The following is a 27,797-nucleotide window of genomic DNA, read 5'->3' on the forward strand; positions in this document are numbered from 1 at the left end:
CTTCCTTTTTGTGTCTCTTTCTTGGACAGGCACTTAGCACATAGGACCAGCACCCCATGTCCTGAGAGACAACCATTCTTGGCTCAGCCATGAATAACTGTGTGCTCTTAGAGGAACTGCTGATCAAAAAATCCCAGCAAAAGAGGAGGACTTCACCTTCCAACTTTAAAGTGCGCTTCTTTGTCTTAACCAAATCCAAGCTGGCTTACTACGAACATCGCCATGGGGTACGTCAGCCATTTTCTCTTTTATAACAGAATAATGAAGGGAAGGATGAAATTTGTTAAAGGAAGGGAAGGATGCTAATGGAGGGAAGCATAATCTTTGTTAAATTTTATTAACTTTTCTGGTCCTTACTACAGCAGCATTCACTGAAAATTGCAAAATGGTCAAAGAGGTGATCAGTGGGCATCTGGTGTGCACAGAGGAATAAGACTACTTCACTGTTTTATAGCAGGGATCTAGTTTTGTTGCAGGAATTTAGCACGGGCTGTTGTAACTGAAGCGTGTAATAGCTGTGTGAGCTTGTGCCTGGCAGCTCACATGGGTACAGCAGTGACCTGGAGTGGCGTATTGCAAAGATGACAAATGTACCCTAATTACATCTGCTAAAAAAGTCATCCACAGATCTTCACTCTCATTCTTTCCTTCAGGGCAGCAGACTGATTGATGGCTGGTAGGAGACAGTCTTGCTTTTTAACAGAAATCCAGCTGCCATGTGTAACATGGTTTGTCTTCAGAGTTAGCTTCAGAAGGGATGCAATGACGAGACCCATGGTTAGACTAGGCTTTGTTTCCCTAAGCTTGCATTTTCCTGGTTTACTAAATATGAAGAGAATTAGAAGTCAGTCTGAGCACCCCATTGTGCTAAGTGTTCTAGTGAAATGAGAATTATTTCCTTCTTCTATTTAGCTGGATGTTTGCTGAGCCTCTTTATGGTTGTAAATAATATTGCTTGTTTTCCAGCAGTTGCTGAACATGCTGTTAATCATTATGCTTAGGCACTGTTACTGTATGAAGAGCAGAACTGGGGATCCTGCTGCCTTGCTATACAGCACATAAAATGAAATTAAAACCAAACCCAATGAGAAAAGTGATCTTCATAGCACAGTGTATAGCTATGTGCCTTTGTATTTTGTCATAGCCTAGTTGAGATTGGATAACAACTTTAATGTTTAATAGATATTTTTACTTGCAGGTTATTTCTCTCAAATATGCCCAACAAATTGTTTTTCTTGCTTTTATTTTATAGACTGTGTTTTTCTTAACTCTGTATTTAAATAGGATAATATTTATTGCTGCACACTGTATATTTGATTTGAGACTCTCTTTGTCTGCTCTCCAAATTATCTTTCAAATGCCATTAAAGATTTTAAATTCCATTGTAACTATTTCACTTATTCTGGGTTAAATTTTCAAAAGCATCTAACTGATTCTGCTGTAGGTGTTTAGAGAAGTCTTCACAACTAATTTTCCTTGTCTCTTTCTGAGTCTTGGTGGACTTGAGATGAACTCAACATAGACTTTGCATAGACACGTTTGCAGAGTCACAGTAGGTGTCTGTCAGCATCTTGAGACACTGAAATAGCTTGGAAAATGTGACTTGGTGACTTTCAGTGGGGCATAGATTTCATAGGCTATGTGAGTGGCTCTGGAAATTTCCCCCCCTAATCTTCCAATTAATAGGTCAATTAGGTGAGATGAGGGTTTGGTATCTTACCTACTTTATGTTATATATCGTGTATTTTAAACATGTATATATTACGTATGTGTAGACATGTATATGTAAACACAGGTGCTACTTTAGGTCCATATACACATTTGAAGAACTGTTACTATATCTGTAATTACAGGGATGATTTTGCTTGAAAAGCTAATTATTTTTCTGACACAAACTATCAAAATCGGGTTGTTACATGAATAGAAGAGCTTTGTATGAAACTGAGAGAAAACAGTTTGTCCTGTGAAATACTCCCAGAACTGATCCTCAACCTGTTCCATAATCTTCCCCAAAATTAGACCATCCTGGTGAGAACTCCTTGTGGTCAAGTCATCGGTGTTGTGGAGAGGGAAGCTTAGGGCAACCCATGCAAGTACCATCTTGTTTTGTGCTGAGAACAGAATGAACCCACAGCAATTGAGCTCACAGCTAGTGAAGGGAAACTTACAGTACATGCCTGACACATGGGCTATTCCCATCCCATTGACTGGGGAGCGTGCACAGGCACTGAAATCAATGATCTGTAGTGCTCATTCTCTGGCACTGGTTTGGCTCTGCTCCATGGGGACTCTCCAGAAATTTGTGGGGCCAGCAGGGGCTAGTATGGGCTGTCACCATTGCCAGCAAGCAGTTTGCATGTGGTCCTGCTCTGAAGATTTAGGGCAGAGCAATAGTGACATTGCTGTTCTCTGCCAGCTGGCTGCAGTGATGGGGAGTATCCTCAGGCATGTGCACTGCTCCATAGAAATGGGACCAGCAACTGTCTGAGCTTTGAAAGTATGTAATTTTTAAGGGGAATCTCTGTCAATGTTTGCTAGAAGAGTTTTCTTTAAGATCCCCTTTCCAGCCTGTCTGGTATCTTACTGTACTCAGAGTTCAGTACTGTACAGTACCTACCTCTCTGGTCCCTGATCAGTCAGTAATAACAGTCTGTGCATAGAGTCAGGTAAAACAATAATGAACTGCTTAACAGTTAGACAAGTCCCACTGATTTCAATTGGGTGGCTTAAAGTAAAGCATACACTTATTTGTTAAGCCCAGGATTACACGTTTTGCTGTATTTAAAAGCGTTTAGCACCCAGTCCCTCTCTCTGCATTTTGACACTGTAGGTATAAAAAAAGATGTTTAAGAGTCTATTGCAGCAGTCCAAAACAAGAAATTAAACAGGTCAGAAGGGTACAGGGATAACTCTGTAAATGATACCAGAAGATGTCAAGACAAGTGACATCAGAGAAGCAAATCTTTGCAATAACTGGAATGGCATTTTTGTTGTAATGGCCATAGCTAGACAGAAAGCACTGTTCTCCTCAGGGGCCAAGCACACCATTGCCATTAATGTTAATGAAAGATATTTACATATCTCATTAGGAGAATGAGCCCCTAATAACTGACAACAATAAGAAGCTGTGTTTTCTGGAATTCATTACGCAGTGCACAATGCAGGGCTGTCTTAACATAAAGCAAAGCCCTGATAACAGGCACATGTATTCAGCCCCCGTCTCTACTAAAACACATCAGAAGGGCCTTTATTAGAACATGCAAACCAATTCCATGAGCAAAAATTCTTCATTTCTAGGGTCTGATTTTATAGCTACTGTACATGTGAGTAAATGAGCTTATGGGAATAATCACTTAACTATTTCAATGAGTTTGATCCTTACAAGGCTAACAGATAATGCCAACATTATGTGATACTCTCAGGATCCCAGTACTGTTGCAGAACTGCAGAAGAAGCAGACAAATTAATCCCTCTGGAGGGCTATCTAGGACAGAGTTTCAAATGTCCTTACATAGTAAACCACTTAAACTGGTGAGTTACCTATATCCCATTTGCTTAATGGCTTATGATGCTAAGTAAATCTTTATGATCCTTAGGAAGGGTTAGCAGACAGAATAGTAAAGAGAGGTAGTTTTAGTATTTCATACACTAAGCAGAGGTTCTTGCATAGTCTTCAGCATGTCACATTCCTGCCGGATGTGGACAGCCAGAAATGAGCATCTCTCCCTGTATTTCAGGCTGGCTGTAGTCTAAAAGGCACACAGATGTCTGAGGCTTACGGCACACCTAGTGAATGGACTGCTGTCTTCTGGGCTAGCACCACACTAACATGGTACCCTGACCATTACATGATCCCTGCATCAGAGCTGCTATCTTGGCATGGCTCAGACCTGCAAAGAGTGCTTGGGTCTGTCTGTATCAGCTGTAGAGAAGTGCTCCATGTTCCCACACTGACTTTGCTTCTTCAAAAATAATCATCTTGCCCTATACAGGCATTTTGAGAATTATTTCAGGGCTGCAAAGGTTGCACCCAACACCTGGGAAGTTCAGGCACATAAATACTTTAAATTTATATCTTCATGCACTCATGGGCTAAACCGAGCCCAGCTTTCAGAGGCAGCAATGAAAAGGACACACAGAAAAGGACTGAGTTCTCTTTTCATTTACATCAGCCCTATTCTTCCTACACTGGTCAGATGCTCAGGAGGTCAAATAGCATGAGTCAGCCTTGTCCTGGGCTCTTTCATTCAGATCTCTGATATTCAGATATAAAGATGGCACTTTAGTGTTCCTTGAAATTTGCTTTCAGTTTCTTGTACCAGGAGAACAAAAGAATAAATTTGGCTGAAAAGCCTTCTATCAGCACCAGAAAAATGCTTCAGCTGCTTCTGCTGAGTTATCTACATGTTGGGTAACTTGCAACAGTCCAGCTACCACCAGTAACAAAAGCAGCACTTTGTTCCAGTCCAGCAGTCCATTTTACCTCCATTATTCTACATAGAATCCAACTTGTCCATCCTGCCCTGGAAAGACTTTTTCCCCCCCAAGACTCTAACATAAACAGACTAAGACTTTTCTTCCACAGACCTCTATTTTGACGTTCCTCTAAATTAGAGTGACAAATCATACCAATCCTCATTGCTTTGTGTATTCTGCATATCTTACAGTCATGAAGCTCTAATCCTCCTACAAAATTGATTTAATTACAGTTTTAAAGACTACCTTCCAAATAAATACACATGTGAGTAGATACATTGTTCTTCATAACTTGTCATGTATTTATTAACAAGTTCTGCTTGCTTGCCAGAATTTGCAATATCATCTGTCTTCTGATGCACATCTCCAACTAATTTATTAATAACACACATATTGCATACATGTGTATTATTAATAGATACACATTAATCACATACAGTACACAAAGAAGTCAGGTTTTGGCATCTGTCAACATCACACTTGTTTCAATGAATTTTTATGTACTAAAATCAACACAACCTTAAATAAGATGTGGACAAGGTACAAACCTATGCATAATATTAAATGAATCCTTTAGTACACCTCTGTAAGTGCAAAATGGATTTTTTAATAATTCAAATTTTATTATTGGAGCTGTGATAGGAGTAAGTTCATATTGTTTGCCACAATGAGCCTTGTTTTACACTTTATTCTAGGGGAATGCAAACTTCAAGGCTTTTGCGTTTTTGCTTTTGTTTTTTCCTGTTTGCTCCTGAGGAACTGTATATAGTGATAAAAAACCCCTGCTTTGGTTTCACCTCCTCAGGCCCACAGAGACCCCCAAATCAGGCTCTGGCCCTGTGCTGGGGTGCAGTGAGCGCAGCTGGAGCACAGGTGACACAGAAAAAGCAGGTCATGCCTAGTGCCAAGGTAAAGACCTACAACCACTTAATCACTGATTAAGTATGGTTCCTTCTAGTCAAGACAGTAAGTGAAAGCAGGGAATGAAGTTTAGCTCAAAAATACCCTGACACTACAGAGAAGGTCATTAAACGCTCTGACTGATGGAAGCATTTTAGCGGTTGAGTTTACAGAGGACTGGAATTTCCTACCTTGCTCCTCCACAGCTCTAAATTAGCTTTCCCCTGACCTCCTGCTTCAGCCAGCATTGCAAAGGAAGAGCCACACAGGCAATGGGGATGAAGTATGAAGAGAAGGAGATGTGAACACAAACACCCAGTGATGCAGGGCAAGGAAAGCCTAGGTGCAGTGTAGAGAGCCCCTGGTAGTGACAAGGGGCCATATGACACTTAATTGCTTGGTTTTCCCCTCACCAGCACAAAAGAAACAAGTTCTTAATACAACTATTGAACCAAAGGGGCTTTATGAAACATGCATGCTGCCTTTCTGTGCCAGAAAATGCTGCCTGCTCTCTCTTCCTGTGCTCTTTGAGATAAGGCTCTGCCCACCCCAGCCTTATCTGTCTCTGGCATTTGGCTTCCCTCCCTTGCCTCCGATTCCAGCACTGGTGCCTACTTTTCTTGCCCAGGCTCTTTGGTAAATAAGCGGGGCTCAGCAAAACCTGTAAGCGCCCACAGAAAGACCTTCATCCGAAGTGCTTGGTGCAGAGCATTTGGTGAATGGGCTTCACAAATAGCAACAGCAAAGTGTTAGCCAGAAAGTAGCAAATTCCTCAGACTGCAGAGCCCATATCTTACAAGATCTTAGACATTCACAAAGCCTGAGGGTGCAGAGCCATGGTCAGAAAGTGTTCTCACAGCTCAGATCTGCCACCTGCAGCAGCTGCTGACAGTTCTCTGACCTTTCACATGGGCTCCACACCCCTGCATGTGATAGATGCCAGGCAGCTTATTCCCTGAGCAAGCACCATGAGATGCCTTCAGAATCACAGGTTAGGACTGTCAGTTTCCCCATGGTCAATTGTCCAAGTATCTAAGGCCAGTAGGGACCATTGGGATTATCTAGTTTATGCAGTAGACACAAACTAAAGGATTAATCAGTGAAAGAGCTGCTGGAGCTGTTTGGCAAGAGGAGGTGAAATAGCAAAGATGAAGACAGTAATGTGTTGGGCTTGTGATGAACCTGGTTCTGTTCACAGGTGTCAGCGCACCTTCCCAGAATTGCCACGTTGCAAATAACACACCAAACGAAATAAACCAGGATGGACTGATCCACAGCACACTGACAGCAGCATGCCTTGCTTATCTTTACACACACATTACACAGTAAGACCACTGATGCTTTTTCTGACCAACCAGCTAAAACATCTATGTAATTATACTCCAGTCAGACTGAAAACAACAAACAGAGATTAGTCAGCATGTTCTCTCTCTCCCCTTTAGGAACAAGTCTCTGAGGTTTTTTGGAGACCATTTTTAAGAGGCTTTTCCTCTCCACTCCCTTCCAAATGGCCCAGTTGCTTTTGTTGGATTAAAGTGCAGTCAAGCATCACAAAAGCAGGGATATGTTTAGTTTCCAGACCAGTTTCTGGGCAGTGCCTGGTTTGCGAGTGGTATTTCCAGTTGTTTGTGCTGCTACAGGGCTGTAATTGCTTTTTATCAACAAAGTCCCATCGGCTGAGGATCTACTGGGAAATGCACTGGCTGGGAGATGTACCCTGACATTGCACTGCAACGTGAGATTATGAGGATATGAGGAGCTTTCATTTCTGACTTATGTGATTAAAAGGAGCACAGTAGGTGATGAGAGCTGCAGGATGACCGCATAATGCTCCTTGAGAAGGCTGGACCCTATCTTTCAGCAGAGTCTGGAAAGATATCAACAATCTGCAGTGAAAGAACAGAGTGTGTGACTGGCTTCCTAAAGCCTCACAGGACGACTGTATGTGGTTAAGCCCTGGGGCTTCAAAGGAATAAGATGAAGGATGGTTCAATGCTACCAAAATTGAAGGCTGTTATAGGAAATAAATGGTTTTGGGTCTCATCAAAAGGGTAGAAGTCCCAGGGGCAGAACAAATGATAGAGGAGGCTGTGGCAAAGAGACAGAGTAAGCCAAGTCTGGCTTCCTCTGTGCAACAAAGACAGGAATAGATGAGAATAAAAGAAAATAGATGGTGAAAATGGAGTTCAGTAAGGCCTTCTAGGGCTTGGCAGTACTCTTGACATTTAATTGGTATTTACATTTAGGGGTGCTTTACAGCCTTGGGTTGATAGATACAAAAAGATCCCAATTCACCCCATAGACCTACATATGAAGATGTTGTCTACAGGAGGCAGTCCTGGCAGTGAATCCAGAGGCACTGGTTAAAATGTAAGCAAACACAAATAAAAAAACCAAATACACCAGCAAAATCCAGCAAGAGCAATGTGAGACCACACTGCAATAATTTCCCCTCTTTCCTCAAGTCCAATTATACAAAGGCAAAATACCCAGCCAGTTGTGCAACAATGAGGTTTGAGGAGCTTTACGTCCTCTCTGGTTTGAGGCTGTTGACAGTATACTATGGCAAACCTCACCCCATCTCCAGTGGCATCAGGTTCTTCACTGCTTTAGGCTAGATTTAATGATGATAGGTAGCAACGAGCAGCAGTGAGGGTCAGCACAGCAGTGGGGACACTTGCTGCCAGCAGGACAGAGCTGCAGGGTCACATAGGGAAGAAGGGGCAAGAGGGAGCTGGAGGGTGAAGGACACAGAAGGTTGCATTGTAGGTCTGAGGGAGAGAGAGAAGGTTGCCGAAGTCTTGCTGTGTCTCTGAGTGATAACCTGTGACAGGTACAATTCAGTCATTGAATTTCATGCTCTGAACATGAAGCTCATGCTCCTGCAAAACCAGAAGCTTTTGCAGCATTTGGGGGTTCATAAATCTCACCGATTTCCATCACAGTCACAAAGCTGAGCTGGGAGACAGCGAGTGTTTAATCCCTACTGAAAACAAAGCAAAACAGGAAACCAGTTTGCCTCTAAAGAGCAAACATTTTTGTAGTGAATCCTTCAGAAGCGTGCATCAGACACCAAGCTTCAGCTCAGCTCCCGCCTGCCATTTGCAGCATCCACCTCACCCCTCTCTTGCAAAAGCTGAGTGTCATACACCAAGGAGCTACGGGGTAAGGACTCAGTAGGAAATAGGGTACACTGAGGTAGTTGGGATACTTGGATGTCTGTTCTTTTCTTATCCTTTTCTAACTGCCCATAGCATTGTTTCAGCATCTTGTATATGATGAATAATAATGCAACAGAGGCTGCCAGAAAAATAGTTTTGTTGGCAAATATTTGAGGCTATTATTTACTTCAAAATTTCCTATTATTTTTGCTTAGCTAGGACCCCTGACAGAACAAAACCAGAGAGGTGTTTTGTTTCTTGGAACACAGACGCAGTAAAAACGCTACATTTGAGCTAAAATGCAAAGGTTTGAAATTCTCAGTACCCAACTATTTTTTTTAATAAAATATTCATTGTTTTGTAGCTTTTCAGGATGAAACAGGAGTGTTGGTAAACTGAACGTTTCATTAAAACAAGTTCTTTTGGTTAAAAGGGCATTTCATTTTGTTGGAAGAAAAAAAAAACCACCTTGAATTTCAATCAAAGGTTTTGACTGGTTCAGTAAGAACCCATGTGCTGAGTTGAAATGTGTGTGTGTTCATATATGTGTGTGTATGTTCATATATCTGGGTGTATGTGCAGTCCATGTGGAGGTGTCATATATGAGAATGATTCTTCATACTTTTAAATGCCTTACATAATCAGTTAATTTACTACTCCACCATTAAAATTAAATCCCCCATGAACAGGACAGTCTTGCCTTATCATTCACTTTATCCACAACCATTATCATTAACCAACTGCTTTTCTCTGTCTTTTAGAAGAAAAAGACTTTGAAGGGTTCTGTGGAGCTTTCCAGGATTAAATGTGTGGAAATTGTGAAAAGTGACATCATCATTCCCTGTCAGTATAAATACCCTTTCCAGGTGAGTCTGTCTGGTGACTGTACTGATAGAGAGATACAACCTCATTTAGTATTTCAGTAAAATTCTCCCTCACAGTGCAATTCTTAATGAGCCCAACGCCAGGGTGAATAACAACACAAGAAGAAAAAGCAGATCAAGGTTTGAAGTGACCTGGGGAATCACAGAGTACATTTTATAACAGGGCCTATAAACTCTTACACTAATTGGTTTTAAACTGGAAAGGATCATTAGATCTTCTAATCCTATTCATGTTTAACACAGTATTCAGCTATGCCACTGACTCATGTTCGGAGAAACACCATGTCTCACACACGGAATCCTCCCAGGGTTTTGGCTGATTTACATGTGTGGTGCTGAAACTAAATGCATTCAGTGGCCTTTGCATCAGAAACTGGTGAATGTGATGCGCTAGGGAGGCTGCTCCAAGACAAGAACAAAGAGACCAGTACTGGTGGCCAGGTAACAGTGGACCAGTCATGATGGACAGTGCTCCACTGAGGCTGCGGTAATTGCTCCTGCTTGTAGCACATCTAAATTTTGTCCCACAGTCAGTTTTGTGGTATTTTGTAAAATTATAGTGTCTGAGTTTAAAAAAACATGTCTCAGCTGCAGGCATCTGTATATCTTCTGTGGAACCACCAGTGCCTTTTTAGGTTTGTTTGGCTCATCTGGCAAGTGAGCCCCTTGCAGAGAGGCATGAAATGAGTGATTCTGTGCAGTTGTGCATGCTTATGGCTACATCTTTTGGGGAACTGATTACTGCGTATTCCAAACTCTGCCTTAACATTGTCAAGACATCATGATATCAACAGGAGTGGCTTTAAACAAGTGGGAATTATTCCTCCCCTATTTCTGTTTTTTGTAAAAGAGGTTGTAATCTATTTCTATGCAGCATGAAAACTGGGTCACGCAGCTGTCTGTGTGTGCCTGCAAGGGCACCAGGCCAAGAGACAGCAAATGTTTCCTGTTCTTTAAACAATAATCACCTTTGCCTCATCTATACCCCTGGAAAAACTTTAAAAACCAGCTGCTCTCTTTCAGAAACCTCTGTTCAAAGACAGTGGTCAAAACATCTGTGCATCAAAGAGATCAGGTCCCATTTGGGATTCAACTGTTGAGATAAATATTGGAAGAGAACTATAGATCATGCATTAAATCAAATTTTAGTCATCCAATTCGGTTTATGAGTCATCTCAGTTCTTGTGATGATTTTACTCCCTGGCCTGAAATTTCAGAAACATTCTGTGTTTCTCTTCCTTCATTTATTTGTCGTTAAGGCCAAGTTAATGAAAACAGCATCTTGATTGCTCATTGTTCATCTGCTCCAGCTTCTTATTTCCCCTCTATAATCCTACTGAAAGCTATTAAAAACTTTGGAGAATAACAGTAATCCAAGTATCTCCAGGGAGTTGCATGAGATCTATATTTATACAAAAAAAGGCTAAATTCGGCTTTTAGATCCTAAATGAAGGTATCTTAACAAGAAACCACTAAGAAACAGAAGCCATTTCCCCAGAGATGCTTTAGAAGGATAAACGTAGCCAGCAAGTAACATGCTAAACCCTCTGCAGATTGAAATTGCTACATTTCCACTGATTTCACAAGCATTTCTTAACAGCATAGAAATGATGTAATCACTGCTTGTCTAGAATTCTTTCTTGATCATAATTTCTACTCCATATTAAATAATAAAGTCAATGAGGTTAAGAGATGCTTTTGCGCAAACTCTGTTACTCCACTTTCTCATATCATCATTTTGTGTTTAACTTGTTGGTATGACGGCTCCTCCCTGTTGCTTTCAGTGGCTCCATCATGCCCAGCATATGTGGGATTGCTTCTAATGGCTTGCTCTATTCTTCACTCCCCTCTCCAGATTGTCCACGATAACTACATACTCTACGTGTTTGCACCCAATCGTGAGAGCCGGCAGAGATGGGTCTTTACACTGAAAGAAGGTAATAAAACCCCTGTGCCACCTAATGTTAAGTTACTTATCCCAGACCAGTTTTTTTCCAGACTATAATGCAGAGAGAATATGCAAGAAGGGTCAATGTCTTAGATTTAAGCATGCAAAGTGATACTGGGGAATGAGGTTATAACATCAAATTGCTTATGTGTTTGCAGCAGCAGTAGAAAATTTGGCCATGGAATGCTTTATTTGCTTCTTTCAAGGATAAACTGTTAATATGTTACTGTAATTTGAGGTTTCTTATTCAGGAAGAGATGAGGGCTTTTCTGCGTCTATTTTGTTTTTAGAAATTAATCTTTTCTGCATAGCAGATTTTTCAGCTCTTACTAATAGATTTTTTGTTTAGATGACAACCTTCTAAGAGAATCATGATTATTAAGTAACATTTTTGCATGTAGCTTTCATTTCCTGTTCACCTCCTGAATTGTGCTGTGCTCTGCTGTAATGGTGCTGAACTGAAGTTACCACAACTAACCACTGCAGGCAGAAATGAAGCCTAATACTTGGCATAAGGGAAGTGTTACTTGGTTACATGAAAACTGCACCAAGCTTCTGTCACAGCTTTTTCCTGCTTTGTAACACAAGCTGCTGGATTGTTCACTCTGAAAACATTGTGTCTCATGGGGATATTATTAAGTTCATGCACTTATTCTTGCAACTGTTTATTCCCCTTCTGGACAGTGCTCCCTCCAAGCTCCTACTCTGTCACATCTTCAACATTCAGAGACTGTCCATTCCCTTGAACAATTTCAATAGTCTCTTGAGACAGGTCAGCAGAAATGTTTTGTTCTTTTTAGGAAAGTTATTATTACAGATGGGGAGCCTGAGCTTCAGGAAGGACCTCTAATCACTCATACAGATATTCAAGACTAGTATTTACATGTTCAAAAATGGTTAGTGCTGGTAAATGCCAGCTTATTCAGCTGCTTGACCTCCTGACACCAGGCCAAAGCAGCAAGTGCCTGTGCCATACAACCACAGCTGCTATAAAGATGTAGTCTCTCATGGGAATCATCAGTATATGGACTTCCAGGTTTTATTTCCTTTTATGTTTTGGTGTTTACCAGTTTAAAGAGAGAGACACTTTGATAGGATTCTGATCTCCCGCAGTAGAGAGGTATAGGCTCCATCAGCAGTAGGAAGGCTATTCCTCCACATCAATGGTGAAATTGAATCTTTCTGGTAAAAAGAAAAACATCAATGGAAGATGCTGATACGTAATAATAACTAAAAGCTTGGTTTGACAAGAAGAAGCTTCTTTTGAGTGCAGATTATTTCCATTTAGTTCTAGATGTATTTCAGAGCTGATGTGAATGCAATTAAATTAATTTTTCCCCTCTTTTTATTTCTTCTTTTTTCTTCCCCCAATATTTTCCAGAAATCATAAACAACAACAGTCTGGTTTCAAAGTGTCATCCAGATTTTTGGATAGACGGCAAGTGGATATGCTGTGCTCAGACTGAGAAGATGGCAGTTGGCTGTGTGGAGTATGATCCTACCAAAAATGGTATGGGATTTGTTAAGACCATCCCTACTTTGAAAATATTTATTCCTAGCAAAAGTAAAGGGTTGAATCTGTCTTGTACAGAACATCAAAGAATATCATGTTACATTTCCATCAGGAGGCATGTTTCTGGCTTCTTGGTGTATTATGGCTTATGTTTAACTGTATATGGGATTCTTTGTTTTGAATTAATATTTTCCTCTGTGTGGTGCTTGGGGGTCTCTTTGGAATCAGATAGAGAACTAAGAATTTGATCAGCTATGATCCATCAAAAACCCATAATAAGAGCTTTCTTGATATACACACATTCAACCCTGTGCGTCCTATTTTGTCCTAACCACACTTCCTCTGTGGTTTCAATGGCTAAGTGCAATCTTTACTTTGTCTCCTGAAAAAACATATAAGCAGTCAATCATTCTCAACCCAAGACACTGTAACCCTGTACCTGGGGGATTCCTTAAGTAACCTGTGCCCCAGTTTCAAACCCATGCTGTGTGGCTGAGTCGCTGTGTGGGTGCAGACTCTAAAAGGCCAAGGCTCTCTATTCACTGGGTTTGTATCACCTTTATCAATTCATTACCTCGACACTTTCTCCCCTGGTTTTGTCCAGATTTACTTCAAATTAACTTTCTTAATTACTTTCCAGCCTCAAAGAAGCCTCTTCCTCCCACTCCTGAAGATAACTGGGTGAGTGCAGTGCAGCACATGAAGCTGTTCTTGGTGTCCTGTCCTCTGTGTTTAACTAGCAGTGGTCAATATACCCTCATTAAGGTTCACTGCAGTGCGGTAACCTGGAATATCACCTGTGATAACATTCCCTGGGGTTTTCTCTTGCCTTTTCCATATTTTTCCATGAGACAGAGGTTCATTCCTACAAAGTCAGCCTGGTTTCACAGATAACTTTCCAATGGTGATTGAAGCTTTGTTTTTTGTTTTCAATCTATAGACAGGGAAATTGGGGAAGTAGGAGGGATATGAGAAAAGCTGCTGTGAAGGGGAATAGAGAAGTGATTTTCTTGTCAATGGGACAAAACGTCATCAGCTTATTTAGTAAGAAGGGAGAAGAGGGAGAAGCAGGGTATGAGAAAAGAGTTGGAGGGCAGGAGAGCATGGGACAGTCCCCCTCTAGGGAGGCCATGGAGATTTTATCACCAAAGGGTTTTAAGAGGAATCTCTGAATAACAGATCAGACAGAGGTAATCCTGCCTTAAGAAGTAGATACCTATTTTCTGTGCTAGTGAAATTTCTATGTTATTGTTTAAATGTGCTAAAAATTCTCATCTTGGCACCATACCCCATGAGAGAGCCTGGGGTGCTTTCCCAGCTTTAAGGCTTTTGAGCCCAGAGAAAACCAATGCTGCCAGGGATATATCATTTTAGAGAACACACCATTGTTTTTTATGACTATGAATATGATGAGCCTTTTGCCTAATTTGTGCAGAAATCGGTGCTAGACCCAAAGGAAGCCTTAGTCATGGCCATATATGACTATGAAGCCCAGAATCCACAGGAGTTGACATTACAATGTAATGAGGAATATTATGTGATTGACAGCTCTGAGGAACATTGGTGGCTGATTCAAGATAAGAATGGGTAAGTCCCTTTTCAACAGCCAATTTACAAATCTATTCTAAATCCAGTTTGTTCTCCCATTAACACATAAGCTGGCCTCTTGTATAACTTTTGTGAAAGTTATCCTCTGTTATACAGGGGAAAAGTGATGGAAGGTTATTTATAGTAACTTTTTTCCCTTTGATGTTGCTTGAATTCAGACAGCTTAAGAAAAGGATCTGAATGTTAATTAAAATAAACAGCCCTCAGCTCAGGCTGATATTTGCTGTCATAAATGTGGGAGGAAAATAGTGATAAATGTGAAAGTTTGCAAGTTTAGGGGTCCAATCAGTTGTTTCCTTCTCCAGTAACCTTACTAAATACATAACAATCATGCAAAGAGCAGGCAAATCTGTCAGGGCTGACTCCTACAGATGCAGAGGAAATCCTGTCTGTCTGGCACGCTCACGCCATGTCGTATTCCAACAGGCATGAAGGCTACGTGCCAAGTAGCTACCTGGTGGAAAAATCACCTGAGAATCTGCAAATATATGAGTAAGTTGTGCCTGTGTTTGTCTCGTGTCTCCAAGTGCCCTGCATTTGTTCTACAAGCCTCAGACATTGCTACCCCACATAATGTGTCACCGCTCATGCTGGGGACATTGAATTCAGATGCCTTTCATCAGAAACTTTACTAGCCTTGAAACGCTGACTCGGAGCCTTTTGATGTTTTCAGATGGTACAATAAGAACATCAGCAGAAGCAAAGCAGAAACACTCCTCAAGGATGAGGTAAACCAGTGCTGCACACGGGGTGGATGGGCAATAATAATTAATTAATGACAAATGAGGAGAAGCCTGCAAGGGTTGCTTTGTGTAAGAGAGAGCTGGACCCTGGGTTCCTGCTGTGGTGTTGTCCTTGGCTGTTCTTAGTGTGCGATGCAAGATAAAGGATCAGTAGCAGCCTCCCCCTTACCTCCATGGTAGCTGAGTGTGGGCAGAGAGCCATGCCATCATTCTTTGGTTAAATAACTGGGGCTGGTGGAAAACACTCTTTCGGAACACTGCATCGACTGAAAACTGTGATTTTAGCTCATCTTTTCTGCCTCTGCAGGAGGCCTGTGGATGCAGTGGTTCTCTGAAATATAACCAATCTCGTGCTGAAGTGTTTTGGGTGAAAGCCAGAAGTATGGGTTTGGGCTTTTTTAGTTCTCTGTGTGTGTGTGCGCATGTGAGCATCTTTCATTTCTCAGCTGAGACAGTTTTCCAGTGAAGACTGTAGTGAAAATAGAAAGAATAAGCTTCTTGTTCAAATTTTCCACACAAACATACCCTTAGTTTTAAAACCACCTCTTACACTAACACGACACCCAAATAAAGTGTTGTTTCTTGCAATGACAGCATTTTATGCAAATAAAAGCATTTTTGTTTAGCTTTATATATTGTTTTAGTTCTTATAACTCCTACAGGATCTGTCCACGCATGGTTTAGTGACCTTATTTTTCCTTCTGATCCTACCAGCACAACTTCTCTGTGGCAGCTACCCCCATGTGGCTGCAGAGGCTTCTGGCTCAAAACCTTGCAGCCCCCACAGCTTCCCCCAGAAATATGGCCAAGCTCACAAGTGATCTTTGGCCAGATTTGCTGCCAAGTGAGGCAGAAGGACAAGAAAAGAGCCTCAAGTAACGTAACCTGCCTCTCTGTGCAAGCAACCCCACACTGCCAGGAAGATGAGTCCTAAAGCCCTCACTGTGCATGATAAAGATGCTTTTTAGAGCTTCACTATGCTAGATATTAAATAGTGCAGGTATGGTAGAAGTTGCACATGTGTGCATTAGAGAGATAACAGCTCAGTGGGCTGATCCCATTTGGTCAGATGGGTAGATGTTGCACAGACGTGCATTAAAGAGATAACCCTGGAAAGTGTATAGCTCAGTGGGCTGATCCCATCTGCTCAGAGCTGAGCACTGAAAGTCAGCAGCTCATACGCAGGGGATGCAGTAGCAGTCTCAGCCTTTGTGTTCACCTGGAGCTGAATCAGGTGGGAAACAGGACAAGGCAGGGTGCAATTGGTGGATTAGGTTTGCATCAGGTGTTGTGGGTGGATAGATAACACATAAAATGAAGGAAATCTACCATGTAGAGCAAAGGAGGGGAAAAAATAATCAGGCACTTGGGATGCCAGATGAAAAGCATCTTTATCTGCAAACAGAGGAAAAATGTGGTTTTTGTTATGAATGTGTAGATCAGCACAGCATATTGCATCCAAACTGTTACGTTAAATCTTCTCCTCTGCCTCTGCCATCTGATATATTAGTGCCTGGCCCTTCTGGATCATGGCCTGTGATACACTTTACCATTCAGATAAGTAGAAAACAATTAAAAAGGAAAATTGTTCTGTGAGTGCCAGAGTGGAGGAACCCTGCTTTCCTACACAGTTCTGTTTAGACACAGGATGACTGGGGGACCTATGAAAGGCAGGATCTTGTCCAAGATTTTCCCATTTGTGGTACATTGGCAAATTATCCTTCATACATTCCCATATGGATTTTCTGGTGTTGCATAAATCGTACTCTTTTTTTTCTGTGGCTGTTCTCTCAATGGAAAGCACTCAAAGAGGCTTGTCTTTCCACTTAGCTGCTCATCACATTGGATTTGTGTGAAATTGTTATCACCAGTGTTCTGTCAGATTGAAAGGAGCCAATGGGTTCAAAATTTCTAGAGAGGCTTGGGGGGACAGAGGCGCACGCTCGTGTACACCCACATGGACACAGCACAAGTGCACACGTCTCATTTCCTCAGGAAGCTGAGCTAAAAATACAGAGCACCCGAGAGAGACCAGCTTTGTGTACCTGCAGGCATGGGCAGCCAGCAGAACTGTGCATGGAACAGACTAAGCTCTGTCAGCTGGCTGATGGCCCCACTTCTCCTACATGTTTAGCACATCCTCATGACAGAGTAATAAGGAGGGCTGAAATGAGCAGAGCTTTGTCCCCAGACCACTTCTCTTTTGTTCCCATTATGTCTCTAACCAGTTTTCTCTCCTTTGCTCCTGTTGCAGGGTAGGGAAGGTGCTTTCATGGTGAGAGATTCAAGGCAGCCTGGCATGTACACAGTCTCTGTTTTCACCAAAGCGTTAAGGTACAGCTGAGCTCAGCAGCTTTTCGCATCAATTACATCAATGAAATGGCTTCTGTGAGAGTGTAATCTCTGTTTTGGCATTATAAAGAGAGAGCAGAAGGCTCATGAAAATTATAGAGGAAAACACTTCCAAAAAAGGCAGAAAAGTTAGCTGCCATTCGCAAAGTGTATTAAAGGCTCCAATTCTCCCTACATCTAAATATATGCCTATAAATAGTGTCTTAAACATCACTGGGTTGTAATTTTAATGGCATTGTCTACCCAGATTAAGTGTTGGTAGCATCAACAGGGAGCATATCCTGGCCTCATCAGAGATGCGTAATGCAAGACTAGTGAAAGGGTTTCAGAGATGGGGCAGAAAGTTTTGCTTCAGAAAGAAGAGGTAGAGAAACTGTACTCAACCTGCCTTATCAGGAAACCTCAGCCTCTCTAGAGATGAGAGCATCTGTGAGTGAGAGGGAGAACACGCACGCACACAGCTTTTGTTAGCAATGGTAACTCACTCCTTGCTCCCCACCCATTCATTGTGTGTAAGGAAGGTTCTACCCTTTTCTCATTTGCTCCTCTTCCATTTATACCCAGATTCCTGTCTTTTTGCTGCAGCCTAGTTTTCCTCAAAGAGAACCTCCTCTTTTTCAGCACGGATAACAATCCCGTTATAAAGCATTATCACATCAATGAGACAACTGACTTTCCCAAGCGATATTATTTGGCAGAAAAGCATGTGTTTGACTGCATACCTGAACTCATCAACTATCACCAGCACAATGCAGGAGGTAAGTAAAGGCTGATGCTGAGCAGGGAAGCTGCTGTCTTACCATTCAGCCAGGTAACTGTTTTGACTGAAGGAAGGCTCCCAAGCCCCCTGTCCTTACAATGAAATCTTAAATGGCATCACCTTTTATTCCACTTATCCTGGCACTCATGGTGGGAAAATGATCATCTCAGGCCAGCTTCCAGCATTACATCTTCATTCTGGTTATCCTTCTAAGGCTGATTATGACCAACACAAATGTTTTATAGTGACATACTATAGAGAGCCCTTTCATTCCTGGGAGCCAATGGGGATGTGTCACCACTGTCAGAGCAAGCTATCTGTTTGAGTTAAACTGCAGACCCTTCTTGCCCAGGAGGTGATATATCCCTGGGCCTTGGTTTGACACAAATTTAGGGGCATGGCCGTGATCCGTAGCCAGACATGGGAGTTACCAAAGACTCCCATCCCTATACCCCAGGAGTACCAAGGGAAATCTTGGGGTTCAAAAATACCCTAAAAATAAAAGGTATAATTTTGAATTTCATTGGAATTAATAGGAACTTACAGCTCACGTTTGCTGACAGAGTGAAAATGGGAAATTAGCTGAAACTGCTCAGCATTGGCTTCCTTCTAGCAGGCAGGAAATCAGTCTGAATAGAGGTTTAGCTGCCCTCAAGTGGAGCTGAGAACTCAATACAATAAATCTGCTCCCAGTATCCAGGCTGCCTTCTGGGTAGTGACAGCCACACTCCCCATGACTGTGACAACAACTGGAATCCACCTTTTCCTCTTTTATCCAGGTCTTGTCACTCGCTTGCGGTATGCAGTCTCTTCTTGGAGGAAAAAGGCCCCAATCACTGCAGGGCTGAGCTATGGTATGGTACTGTCATGACTATATGGGAATCACACTCCTCACTGGTTAGCTGGGTGGTCCTGAATATCCCCTTGGATATTGATGAATATTCATGTGATGATCACCACAATAAATAGCTTTCCTCAGACCTTTACGCTGCACTATTCACTAGATTATCATCTTTGTTATTACCATTGATAACTGAATGAACTGATTGTGCAGTGCCTTGAGGGAGGTGATGAGAACCCCAGGGTCTCAATGGAATCAACATTAAATAGTGAAATGAATGCTTGAACAAAAGTGATGGAAGTAGGAGCATAGCATAACTTGATGAAGTCTGAGTCCCTCCTGAAAGATGCCTCCTTTGGCACATTGCTGTCTACAAGAAGTTTGCTGGTATCATCTTTATTGTAACTTTGAACCATAAAAGATATTTAAAACCATGTTATGCTCAGTAGTGCACATATGCATGGTAGAAACAATTCTCCTTGAAGAACTGGATTGACAAGACAAATGGGGGAAAAAGAGGGATGTTTCTGTTCCTGTACTTAAACATGACCTGCAGCACAGACTAGTCAAATGAGTTACCAAAGGTCAGACAGACAATTTGAGGGAGAGACAGAAAGTCTCACTTCAAGTCCTCTCTCAATGTTTAACTCATAAAAGCTTTTTGTTTAACATTTTACTGCTAGATCCTTACTCTTTGTCCCTTACAACCAACAGGAAAATTCATCATTAACCCCTCTGAGCTCACCCGTGTACAGGAAATTGGCAGTGGTCAGTTTGGCGTGGTCTACCTTGGCTACTTGATGGAGAGGACAAAAGTAGCCATCAAGACCATTCGTGAAGGAGCGATGTCTGAAGAGGATTTCATTGAAGAAGCTAAAGTCTTGATGTAAGTAGTATATTCATCACGAAAATCAGACCCTGAAGAATTCATAAGACTGAACCAAAGTGTTGTGATGATGTTCAGGAATATGAATGTGGAAATTAAACTTGGATTATGTAGTGTACATAATAAACAGTATACATATACACAGTAGAGACCAGTGAGCTCTGCTGATTACAAAGAAAGGCAATTCAAAGTGAGGTGAATTACTGTCCTTCTAAATCTACGAATATCCAGAATGGTCTTCCAGATTTCTGCTGTTCTGGAAGGCAAAAAAAAATTGATGATGTGTTTTGGAGAACAAAGTGGCTTTTTTCAAAAAATAATTAGATGGAGAAATCTCTTAAAATTTGAGGGAAATTTAGCTGAAAACCTTAGCTGCAGATCTGAGTTTTTTTGCTTTGCACAGCTGAAAGTGTTTCTCTTTGGGTTTATTGACTTTGTTCCCTCCCTTCAAAAACAGATGGAAATTGATTTTGGTTTTGTTTGATTGGATGATTTTCCATGCAGAAAAGTCTTTTGTTGACCATTACCATCAAAGAGGATGATACTTAGTGCTATTTGACATTAGACTTTGTCTACACATTTTATTCTTTCTACTTAGTAGTTAGCTTTTGCAGAAAGAAGGTCGCAGCAGGGTGACATAGGTGGCAAATACAATACACTTACTGTAAGCATAGAAGGCACTGACTCTGTTTCAGCTTCTTTTCCACCTTTCCTCCCTATCTCATAGGAAACTGTCTCACCCGAAGCTAGTCCAGCTTTATGGTGTGTGCTTTGACAACACCCCCATATGCCTGGTGTTCGAGTTTATGGAGAACGGCTGCTTGTCCGACTACCTCAGGAGCCAGCGGGGCATTTTCTCAAAGGAAACCCTCCTGGGGATGTGCCAAGATGTGTGTGAAGGAATGGCTTATCTGGAACAAAACTCTGTCATCCACAGAGACCTCGTATGTTGATCCCACATAGACTTCCTCTGCTCCAGCTGAATGTTTACCTGTGCTTTCTCCCTTCCTCAGTTTCAGCTTTCGCACTCCTCCTGCCTATCTGTTGATAGGAGATGCAGTATCTCCCCTTATTGCTGAAGAAGCACCAATACTGTAGGAAAAATCCCATCCCCTGAAGCGTTGATTAAACATTTCCCTTAACTGTGTTTGGGAGAGAAAAAATGAGTGAAAATGCCAGAAAGGCTTGTTCTAAACATGCATAGCTGATAAAATGCTTTTAATTATGTGGTGTTCAATTAAGCCATATCAGTCACTGCTGCTGTTTTGTTAGGGGATCAAGAACTGTGAGTAGTTGTGAATATTTTAGGATCTTTCTCTGGCCCTTCCGGGCAACAAAGGCCTGCATGTCAGACTGATGCTTTTGTGGCAACAGGAACATGCTGGCCATAAAATGTACACAAAGCATAAGAACCTTCGTTGTATCAAAGAAGGTGGAAACTTTGATCCTCCTTTCTTTAAGCACTATCTGTCCTACCAAGATGAAAGCATCTGAGTGGTTGTGAGTCTCAGCTCTGACCTTCTGTCTTTGCACCTTCTTTTCTTGCAGGCCGCTAGGAACTGCCTGGTGGGAGAATCCCACGTGGTCAAAGTATCTGATTTTGGGATGTCGAGGTAATGCCACCATGCCTGAGCATGCTCCTTGCAGGGCTGTCATGGGATAAGTGGGGTTACTCAGTGTGCTGCCACCTTTTCCTTTTCCAGGATTGTCCTTGATGATCAGTATACCAGCTCCACGGGGACCAAGTTCCCAGTCAAGTGGTCTGCTCCAGAGGTTTTCTCCTACAGCAACTATAGCACCAAATCTGACGTTTGGTCGTTTGGTAAGAACCTCTTGTCAGAATGGAAAAAAATTAACAAACACCAGCTTAGACTCAGTCCTCACGTAAACTCTCCTAAACATGACTTCCTCTGGGCTCCCAGGGTGTTTTGCCTGAATATTGGCTTAGGAAAGCACGCCTCAATCATTTAAGTGAAAGAAAGAATCATAAACTATATATGTAATTTGGAACACTGCAAATACTGCCAAGTTGATGTATTATACCTGTGCACTGCTATTTAATGCCAAATAATGAGCTCCATTTCATGATGATAATAGTAGAAACGTCCAAGAAAAGGTTAGAGTCACTGACAAGATTATACAAGGAAAGGAAAGCTATTTAGGCACTCTATCTCTCTCTGCATATCAGTCCTGGGCACCCATACTTCACTCAAACCCTCTGCCTTTCCAAGTTTGCTTTGCTAACTCCATTTGCTTTACGCCAATCTGACAATATTATTTCACTGCTCACATTTTCTCACCTCATTTCCTGCTCCCTAATGCATTGTTTTATGATTTGCATCTGTGCTTTGGTCTCCCTTCTGGACCCTCAGAGATAAGAAAACTGTTGTATATTTTTTTTCCCCCAGGCCATTGGCACTGGAGATAACAAAGGCTATCCCCTGGCCTGTTGATCTGGCACACTGATGTGTCTGGCCCCTCTCCAGCTAGCATGCAAATTGTGGTACTGCAGCATGAATCGGTGCAGTGTGCTGTGCACAGCACACAGTCAATGGGGTGCCACTCAGCTCCAGGCCTAGCAGTAAATAATGCAGGATTATAACCTTTGCTAGTCTGTGCTTGTGAATTCTGTGCTTCCCTCTCGCCTTGCTGTCTTCTGCTGTGGTTGAAGTTGTGCATTCCAGTAGGAGGTTATGAGCAGCACAGTGGGACCTGTGTGCTCAGGCCCACACAACCACCTTCACTAACCCAATCTGAGATGCTTCAGAGAGCACCATTCCTCTTTCCATGTCTCCTGGCATGTGGAGGAGGCTGTCAGCACTCACCACATAATAACAAGGGGTAACATTTGCCAGTGGAACTATTCCTGACACCTCAAAGCAAAGTGGCAGTGACATGTGGAGAGATGCTACTTTGGTAAGAATGTTCTTTTGCTCTACAGATTGGAAGCTGACCCATACACTGAGAGCCACATGCGTCCAAAAAGGGTGCTCAGTTAGATTTACAGTCAAGCCAAGAGAGGTGAAGTTGGCTCACTCCAGTTTCAAGGCTGAATGAAATACTGGCGAGCTTTGCTTGTGTTGGTCAGTCCTTTGTGAAAGGTGTAGCCAGCAGTGTTGTACATCTGTCAGACTTGTTATGCAGTGGGGTTTGCATAAGAGGATTCTTCTGTCATGTCATGGTCTCATGACTCTGAGCAGCTTTCTGCTCCACTACTCTGCAGCCCATTCATCTCTTCTGCCAGGCTGAAATCCTGCTGTGACCAGGAGAACAAAATGCATGTGAGAAATCCCAGTGCAGGAACCTGCACACAGGGGGAGTACAACTGCTTTGCTTGTTCTTCAGTAGAGCCAGTATCATTGGCGAGGTGCCGTAATCTCTGTGCATCTTCTATTTGTAGAATTCAAAGCTGGACAGCAGGCATTATTTAGCAAAATTGAATGACAACTTTATTTCAGATCAGTCTATCTGTCTGTCTCCCTTTTCTAATCCAATGTGAACACAGTTTACCAAGTCAGTCATATTATATGAGCAAAGAAATTAAACATAACAATAACAGAGATGCCTTGTAGTCACTCCATTTGCAGGGCCTCTCTGATCTGGTGGCCAACTGCAAGGTATTCCACAGTCTTTTTGTCTTTGCCTATCTCTTGTCCATCACACAAGAGAAACATGAGTTTCTGTGCTGCTCTGAACAGTAATCATAGAAAAACATATGACTGTTTAGGAATGCCACAATCCTTTGAAATTCCTGTGTCATTCCCTGTGAATTCATTCCAGGGAATCATACCACATGGGACCTTTTGCAGGTGAGGAGTTCCCACTGCTGAAGCTGAGCTAACTAATGGAGTCAGCTAACGGAGCAATGGACTAATGGAGCCATTCATACTGCTTTCTTGCTCCTGAGTCTAACCAAAATGCAAACAGATTCTGGTGTAGGACACACTGCTGTCAGGAACACCAGAGACATGCCTCTTGTATGTGATTGACTGGAAGCAAAAAGAGATAAACTGAATCAATGACAAAAAGCAGGTTCTCTTTCACAGATTACACATCTGGATGCAGCACTCACACAACATCCTTTTAACAATTTGGGAGAAGATATACAACCCTGCTTTTCTTTCTGACACATAAACATATTTAGACTTCATCTGATTCATGGGGAAAGACCCTGTCATGATAGATTATCATGAAATAGGATGCAGAGAAGTCAAACTTTTTCAAGTAAAGGACAACAGGGCTGAGCTGCAGAGAACAGCAAGTGGAAGGATTTTACTTGCTGCTTTGTGATTGTTTTCATTTGTCTGCTTTAGGAGTGCTGATGTGGGAGGTCTTCAGTGAAGGTAAAATCCCCTATGAGAATCGCACCAATGGAGAAGTGGTGGAAGAAATCAATGCAGGATTTCGGCTCTACAAACCCAGGCTGGCCTCCAAAGCAATCTATGAGGTCATGAGCCACTGCTGGAGGATGGTTAGTACTGTAATGGGAGAGCCCCAGCTCCCAAAGACAAAAGCTCTCTTCCCCATGCCTTTTAGAAGGAGAGAAGTATACACTTCATGTACTAACACAAGATAAAATCCTGGAGGTGAAGCACTCTGTAGCTTTCATCTGCACTGGAAAGCAGACTCCAGGCTCTTTGCCTTTTATTTAAGCTGCTGTTTCTGTAGAGTGTTCACTTCACTGAGAAGTCTATGTAATGCTCCTAACCCAAGTTGATTCAACAGTTTGCTTCCTAAGAAAGCTGCAGATCTGTGGGGCTGAGTTTTAATAGTGGTGGTAAAAATGACAGCCAGCCATTACAAGGTATTTAGTATCCACTGGGCAAACTCACCGCTAGTAGCAACAAAGCACTACAGAGAAGGAAACTCATTCTTCTGCTGGCATTTTCTCTGTAACAGTAGCTTGTACTTCTGTTAGTACTCAGTTTCCAGTTTTCCCTCCTAATCATGCCATTTCTCTCAAGCTGACATTAACGTTCTCCCTCTCTCTTCTCTCCCCTGTTCAGAGGAAAGACGACCGGCCATCCTTTTCTATTCTGCTGTATCAGCTGAGTGAAATCTCCGAGTTTGATCTGTAATCATGGCACTGGCTGCTAACTGAAGCTAAAAGAGTCCTGAGAGGGCAGATGGCTGCATTTTCCCCACACAAAGCATTAACAGGAATCCTCTCACCATAGATACTTGCCTGGGGAGAAGGAGAGGGCAGAGGCTGGTACTTCCAGACAGACAAGATATCCCCAGGTCTTCCAGAACCCAGACAGTCACAGGCTTTGGTTTGGCCAAGAATGTGGTTTGCATCTTACAAACAGAAGCAGCAATTGGGTAAAGTCTTGAACTACACAACCCAGCAAGTGTTTTTGTCTTGAAGATAAAGCCTCAAAACTAAGAGATATGACATTGCTATTCCAGTTCTGTGAACTCCCAAATGAAGGTCTTCTGGGGAGAAAAATCTTGTCTTTAACTGAGGAGGAACATTTAGACATTTCCATGGCTCTCTAATTCAGAGTGGGCTGGACCTGAAAGCTCGGAACAGGAATGAGCCTGGGACACAGGGGAACAGGCTAGATTTAATGTCTGCATTTCTGATGCTGATATTTCAAGGTAGTTTTGCTCTTCTTTTCATTATTTTCTCTGAAACTGTGGCATACCAGGAACAGGATTCTGGTACCTGTTAAACTGAAGAGGTTTCTGTGTGTGCATGTGAGTGTGTAAAGGAACGAGGAGAAGATCAACATGTTGAAAAGTCTTGAAATTCTCTCAAATCACAGTGTATAGAGAATGGAAAATTGGACTTTCTTCATTCTTTCTACATCAGGAGACAAATACATGATGTCCGTGTAATTGTTTGAACAGAGTGTGGAGGACTGAGCAGAGCAGAGTGCTGTGTGTTTCCCATCCATAACAAGATAGCACCCCAGGATCTGGTTATCTGTGAAAGGTCTAGGAACCTACTCCTGAACTGGTGTGTTGGGAAGGAAGGAGCCAGAGGGCTTGGAAGGGTAGCCATGAGAAGACATGCAGAGTATGTGCTCGGTGCACCAGTGATAATAAGAAGAGTTTTCTCATACATCAAAGAGTAACTGAATCATCACAAGGAAAGACTTTTCCATCTCTTCTGTGAACAGAGACTGATCAAAGAAAAGGTCATGCGAATTGACTGTCTGGGCACTTACTCCATGAGGAGTTCCTCATGAGTGTACCTTGTGAGGAGGTACAAATAATATCCATCCCCTGGTATTTCAGTTAAACTCTATTTTTTCACCACAAGACAGGGGCAGTGATTTGACATAACTGACCTGAAAACCAAAAGTGTCAGTGCTGGTGTCCAGAATTTGTAAATAAGACCAGGACTCTCTGCTAAGCATTAACAATAACTAGAGAAGTCAAGAGGTCTCACAGATGTTCATCTATGCAGTATGTAATTTTGATGCTTCTCTGTGCAGGTAAGATCATGAGTAAACCTTATGTGACAGCAGTTTACAGAAACTCTGAGGTGCAAACTCCTAGCAGCAATCTCTCCTGTCATTACAGAAGTCAGGTTCAAATGTTTGCCAATAAAAATGGAACAAGGAAATAATGTAATCCCATGACCTCACATATCCTGTGTTAAAATATTTCTTCATAGGAGGCTTCATTCCAGGTGTTTTTCAGACCTGTGGTTTTAGGGTAGCTTTAAGAAGCCAGAATATCTTTTGAGGTATATGGATATGAACAAGGCATTAGTCCCTGCCATATACATCTTCCCACTTCGATTCGGTTCCACGTTATTGTCTTTGATTTACTGCTACAAATACCATGAAGAACAACTCTCCAGGCAGGAAGAATGCTAACATTCAGACCAGAGGTTATCCATCTTAAATTCAGGATCAAAGTTCTACCTTCAAATCAGGATTGCTGCCTCTTGGTAGTCTGAACCAGTGTGTGGAATATGTGCATCTAGACACAGACTTTGAGTTTTTGTCTACAGTGGATTTAAGCTAAGTTTCTCTTTGTCCCTCTCATCCTTTTGTCAGTATCAGCCTGTTGTCCCATTCTGGTGATACGGCATTTATCCAGTGAAGTTTTCAGTAGCCTTACCCATAAACTGCCCATCTACAGCTAAATTTGAGGACAGCTGACCTATTTTCTCCCCCTCTCAACCTCACTTAGACAATCCATACAACCACTCTGAAATGATTCCTCCCTGTGCACAGGCACCTTGTTCAGAGGTATCTGCAGGCTCACAAAGCTAAGCTTCTGGCTTGCTGCCCCCCTCCATCCTTGGAGGAACCAGGGGTCTGTCAAGCTTGAGGAGGTTGCTATTAAGTAGCAGCAATATTGTGCCACTGGGTAATGTTTCTGAGATTATATTTATATCTGGATGAAATAAGTGTAATATTTATTAGTTAGTGTGTTGCACAAAACAACACTGTGATGTTTTATGTTCAGTTTCCTTCTGCAGTATTTCTATGTACACAGTACATAATTTTACAAACAATAAAATTGCCAAGTCCCAACTGTGGCTTCCACTATAACAGAAAAAATGCAAAATCCATCCTCGTGCACTTTATAATCACCCAGCTTGCTCTCCTCCAAATCCTCCCCACCAAGAAGCAGACAGGCTTCTTCTGGCTTTCTGAAATATCTCTGTTTCCCAGAACCATGTCTGTGTTCTGGGGTTAGATTATGTGCTGGGTTTATGGAAGTAGGAAGTATCCAGAATCTCTGCAAATTGGGTAATTTAAT

At 42.1% G+C, this 27,797-nt stretch overlaps 1 protein-coding gene across 2 annotated transcripts; it reads left to right on the forward strand.

The window, feature by feature from the left end:
- Positions 1-26,952, forward strand: ITK (IL2 inducible T cell kinase). Of its 2 annotated transcripts, none has more exons than XM_061360132.1 (17): positions 1-227; positions 9,299-9,403; positions 11,277-11,358; positions 12,751-12,879; positions 13,523-13,563; positions 14,318-14,469; positions 14,917-14,982; positions 15,164-15,218; positions 17,488-17,567; positions 18,207-18,343; positions 19,125-19,199; positions 19,901-20,072; positions 20,800-21,016; positions 21,621-21,685; positions 21,776-21,894; positions 24,386-24,543; positions 25,079-26,952. In XM_061360132.1, exons 1-17 carry the CDS (start codon positions 90-92, stop codon positions 25,148-25,150), a joined length of 1,863 nt encoding a protein of 620 aa, XP_061216116.1. In that variant the 5' UTR covers positions 1-89; the 3' UTR covers positions 25,151-26,952. The 2 variants fall into 2 exon arrangements, with proteins under 2 accessions (XP_061216116.1, XP_061216117.1); XM_061360133.1 differs by having other exon boundaries at positions 208-231; positions 9,302-9,403.
- Positions 26,953-27,797: the final 845 nt, after the last annotated feature.

This window comes from Neopsephotus bourkii, unplaced genomic scaffold (genome assembly GCF_033783945.1).
Source record: "Neopsephotus bourkii isolate Nb327-2 ecotype Australia unplaced genomic scaffold, CSIRO-AGI_Nbou_v1 NB_1016, whole genome shotgun sequence".
Taxonomy (NCBI): Eukaryota; Metazoa; Chordata; class Aves; order Psittaciformes; family Psittacidae; genus Neopsephotus; species Neopsephotus bourkii.

Excerpts from the sequence above, each read along its gene's own strand:
- ITK (XM_061360132.1), top strand. The coding sequence starts at position 90 with ATGAATAACTGTGTGCTCTTAGAGGAACTGCTGATCAAAAAATCCCAG. Across the intron at positions 15,219-17,487 it reads AAACACTCCTCAAGGATGAG|GGTAGGGAAGGTGCTTTCAT; the intron begins GTAAACCAGTGC and ends CTCCTGTTGCAG. Across the intron at positions 21,017-21,620 it reads CTGTCATCCACAGAGACCTC|GCCGCTAGGAACTGCCTGGT; the intron begins GTATGTTGATCC and ends CTTTTCTTGCAG.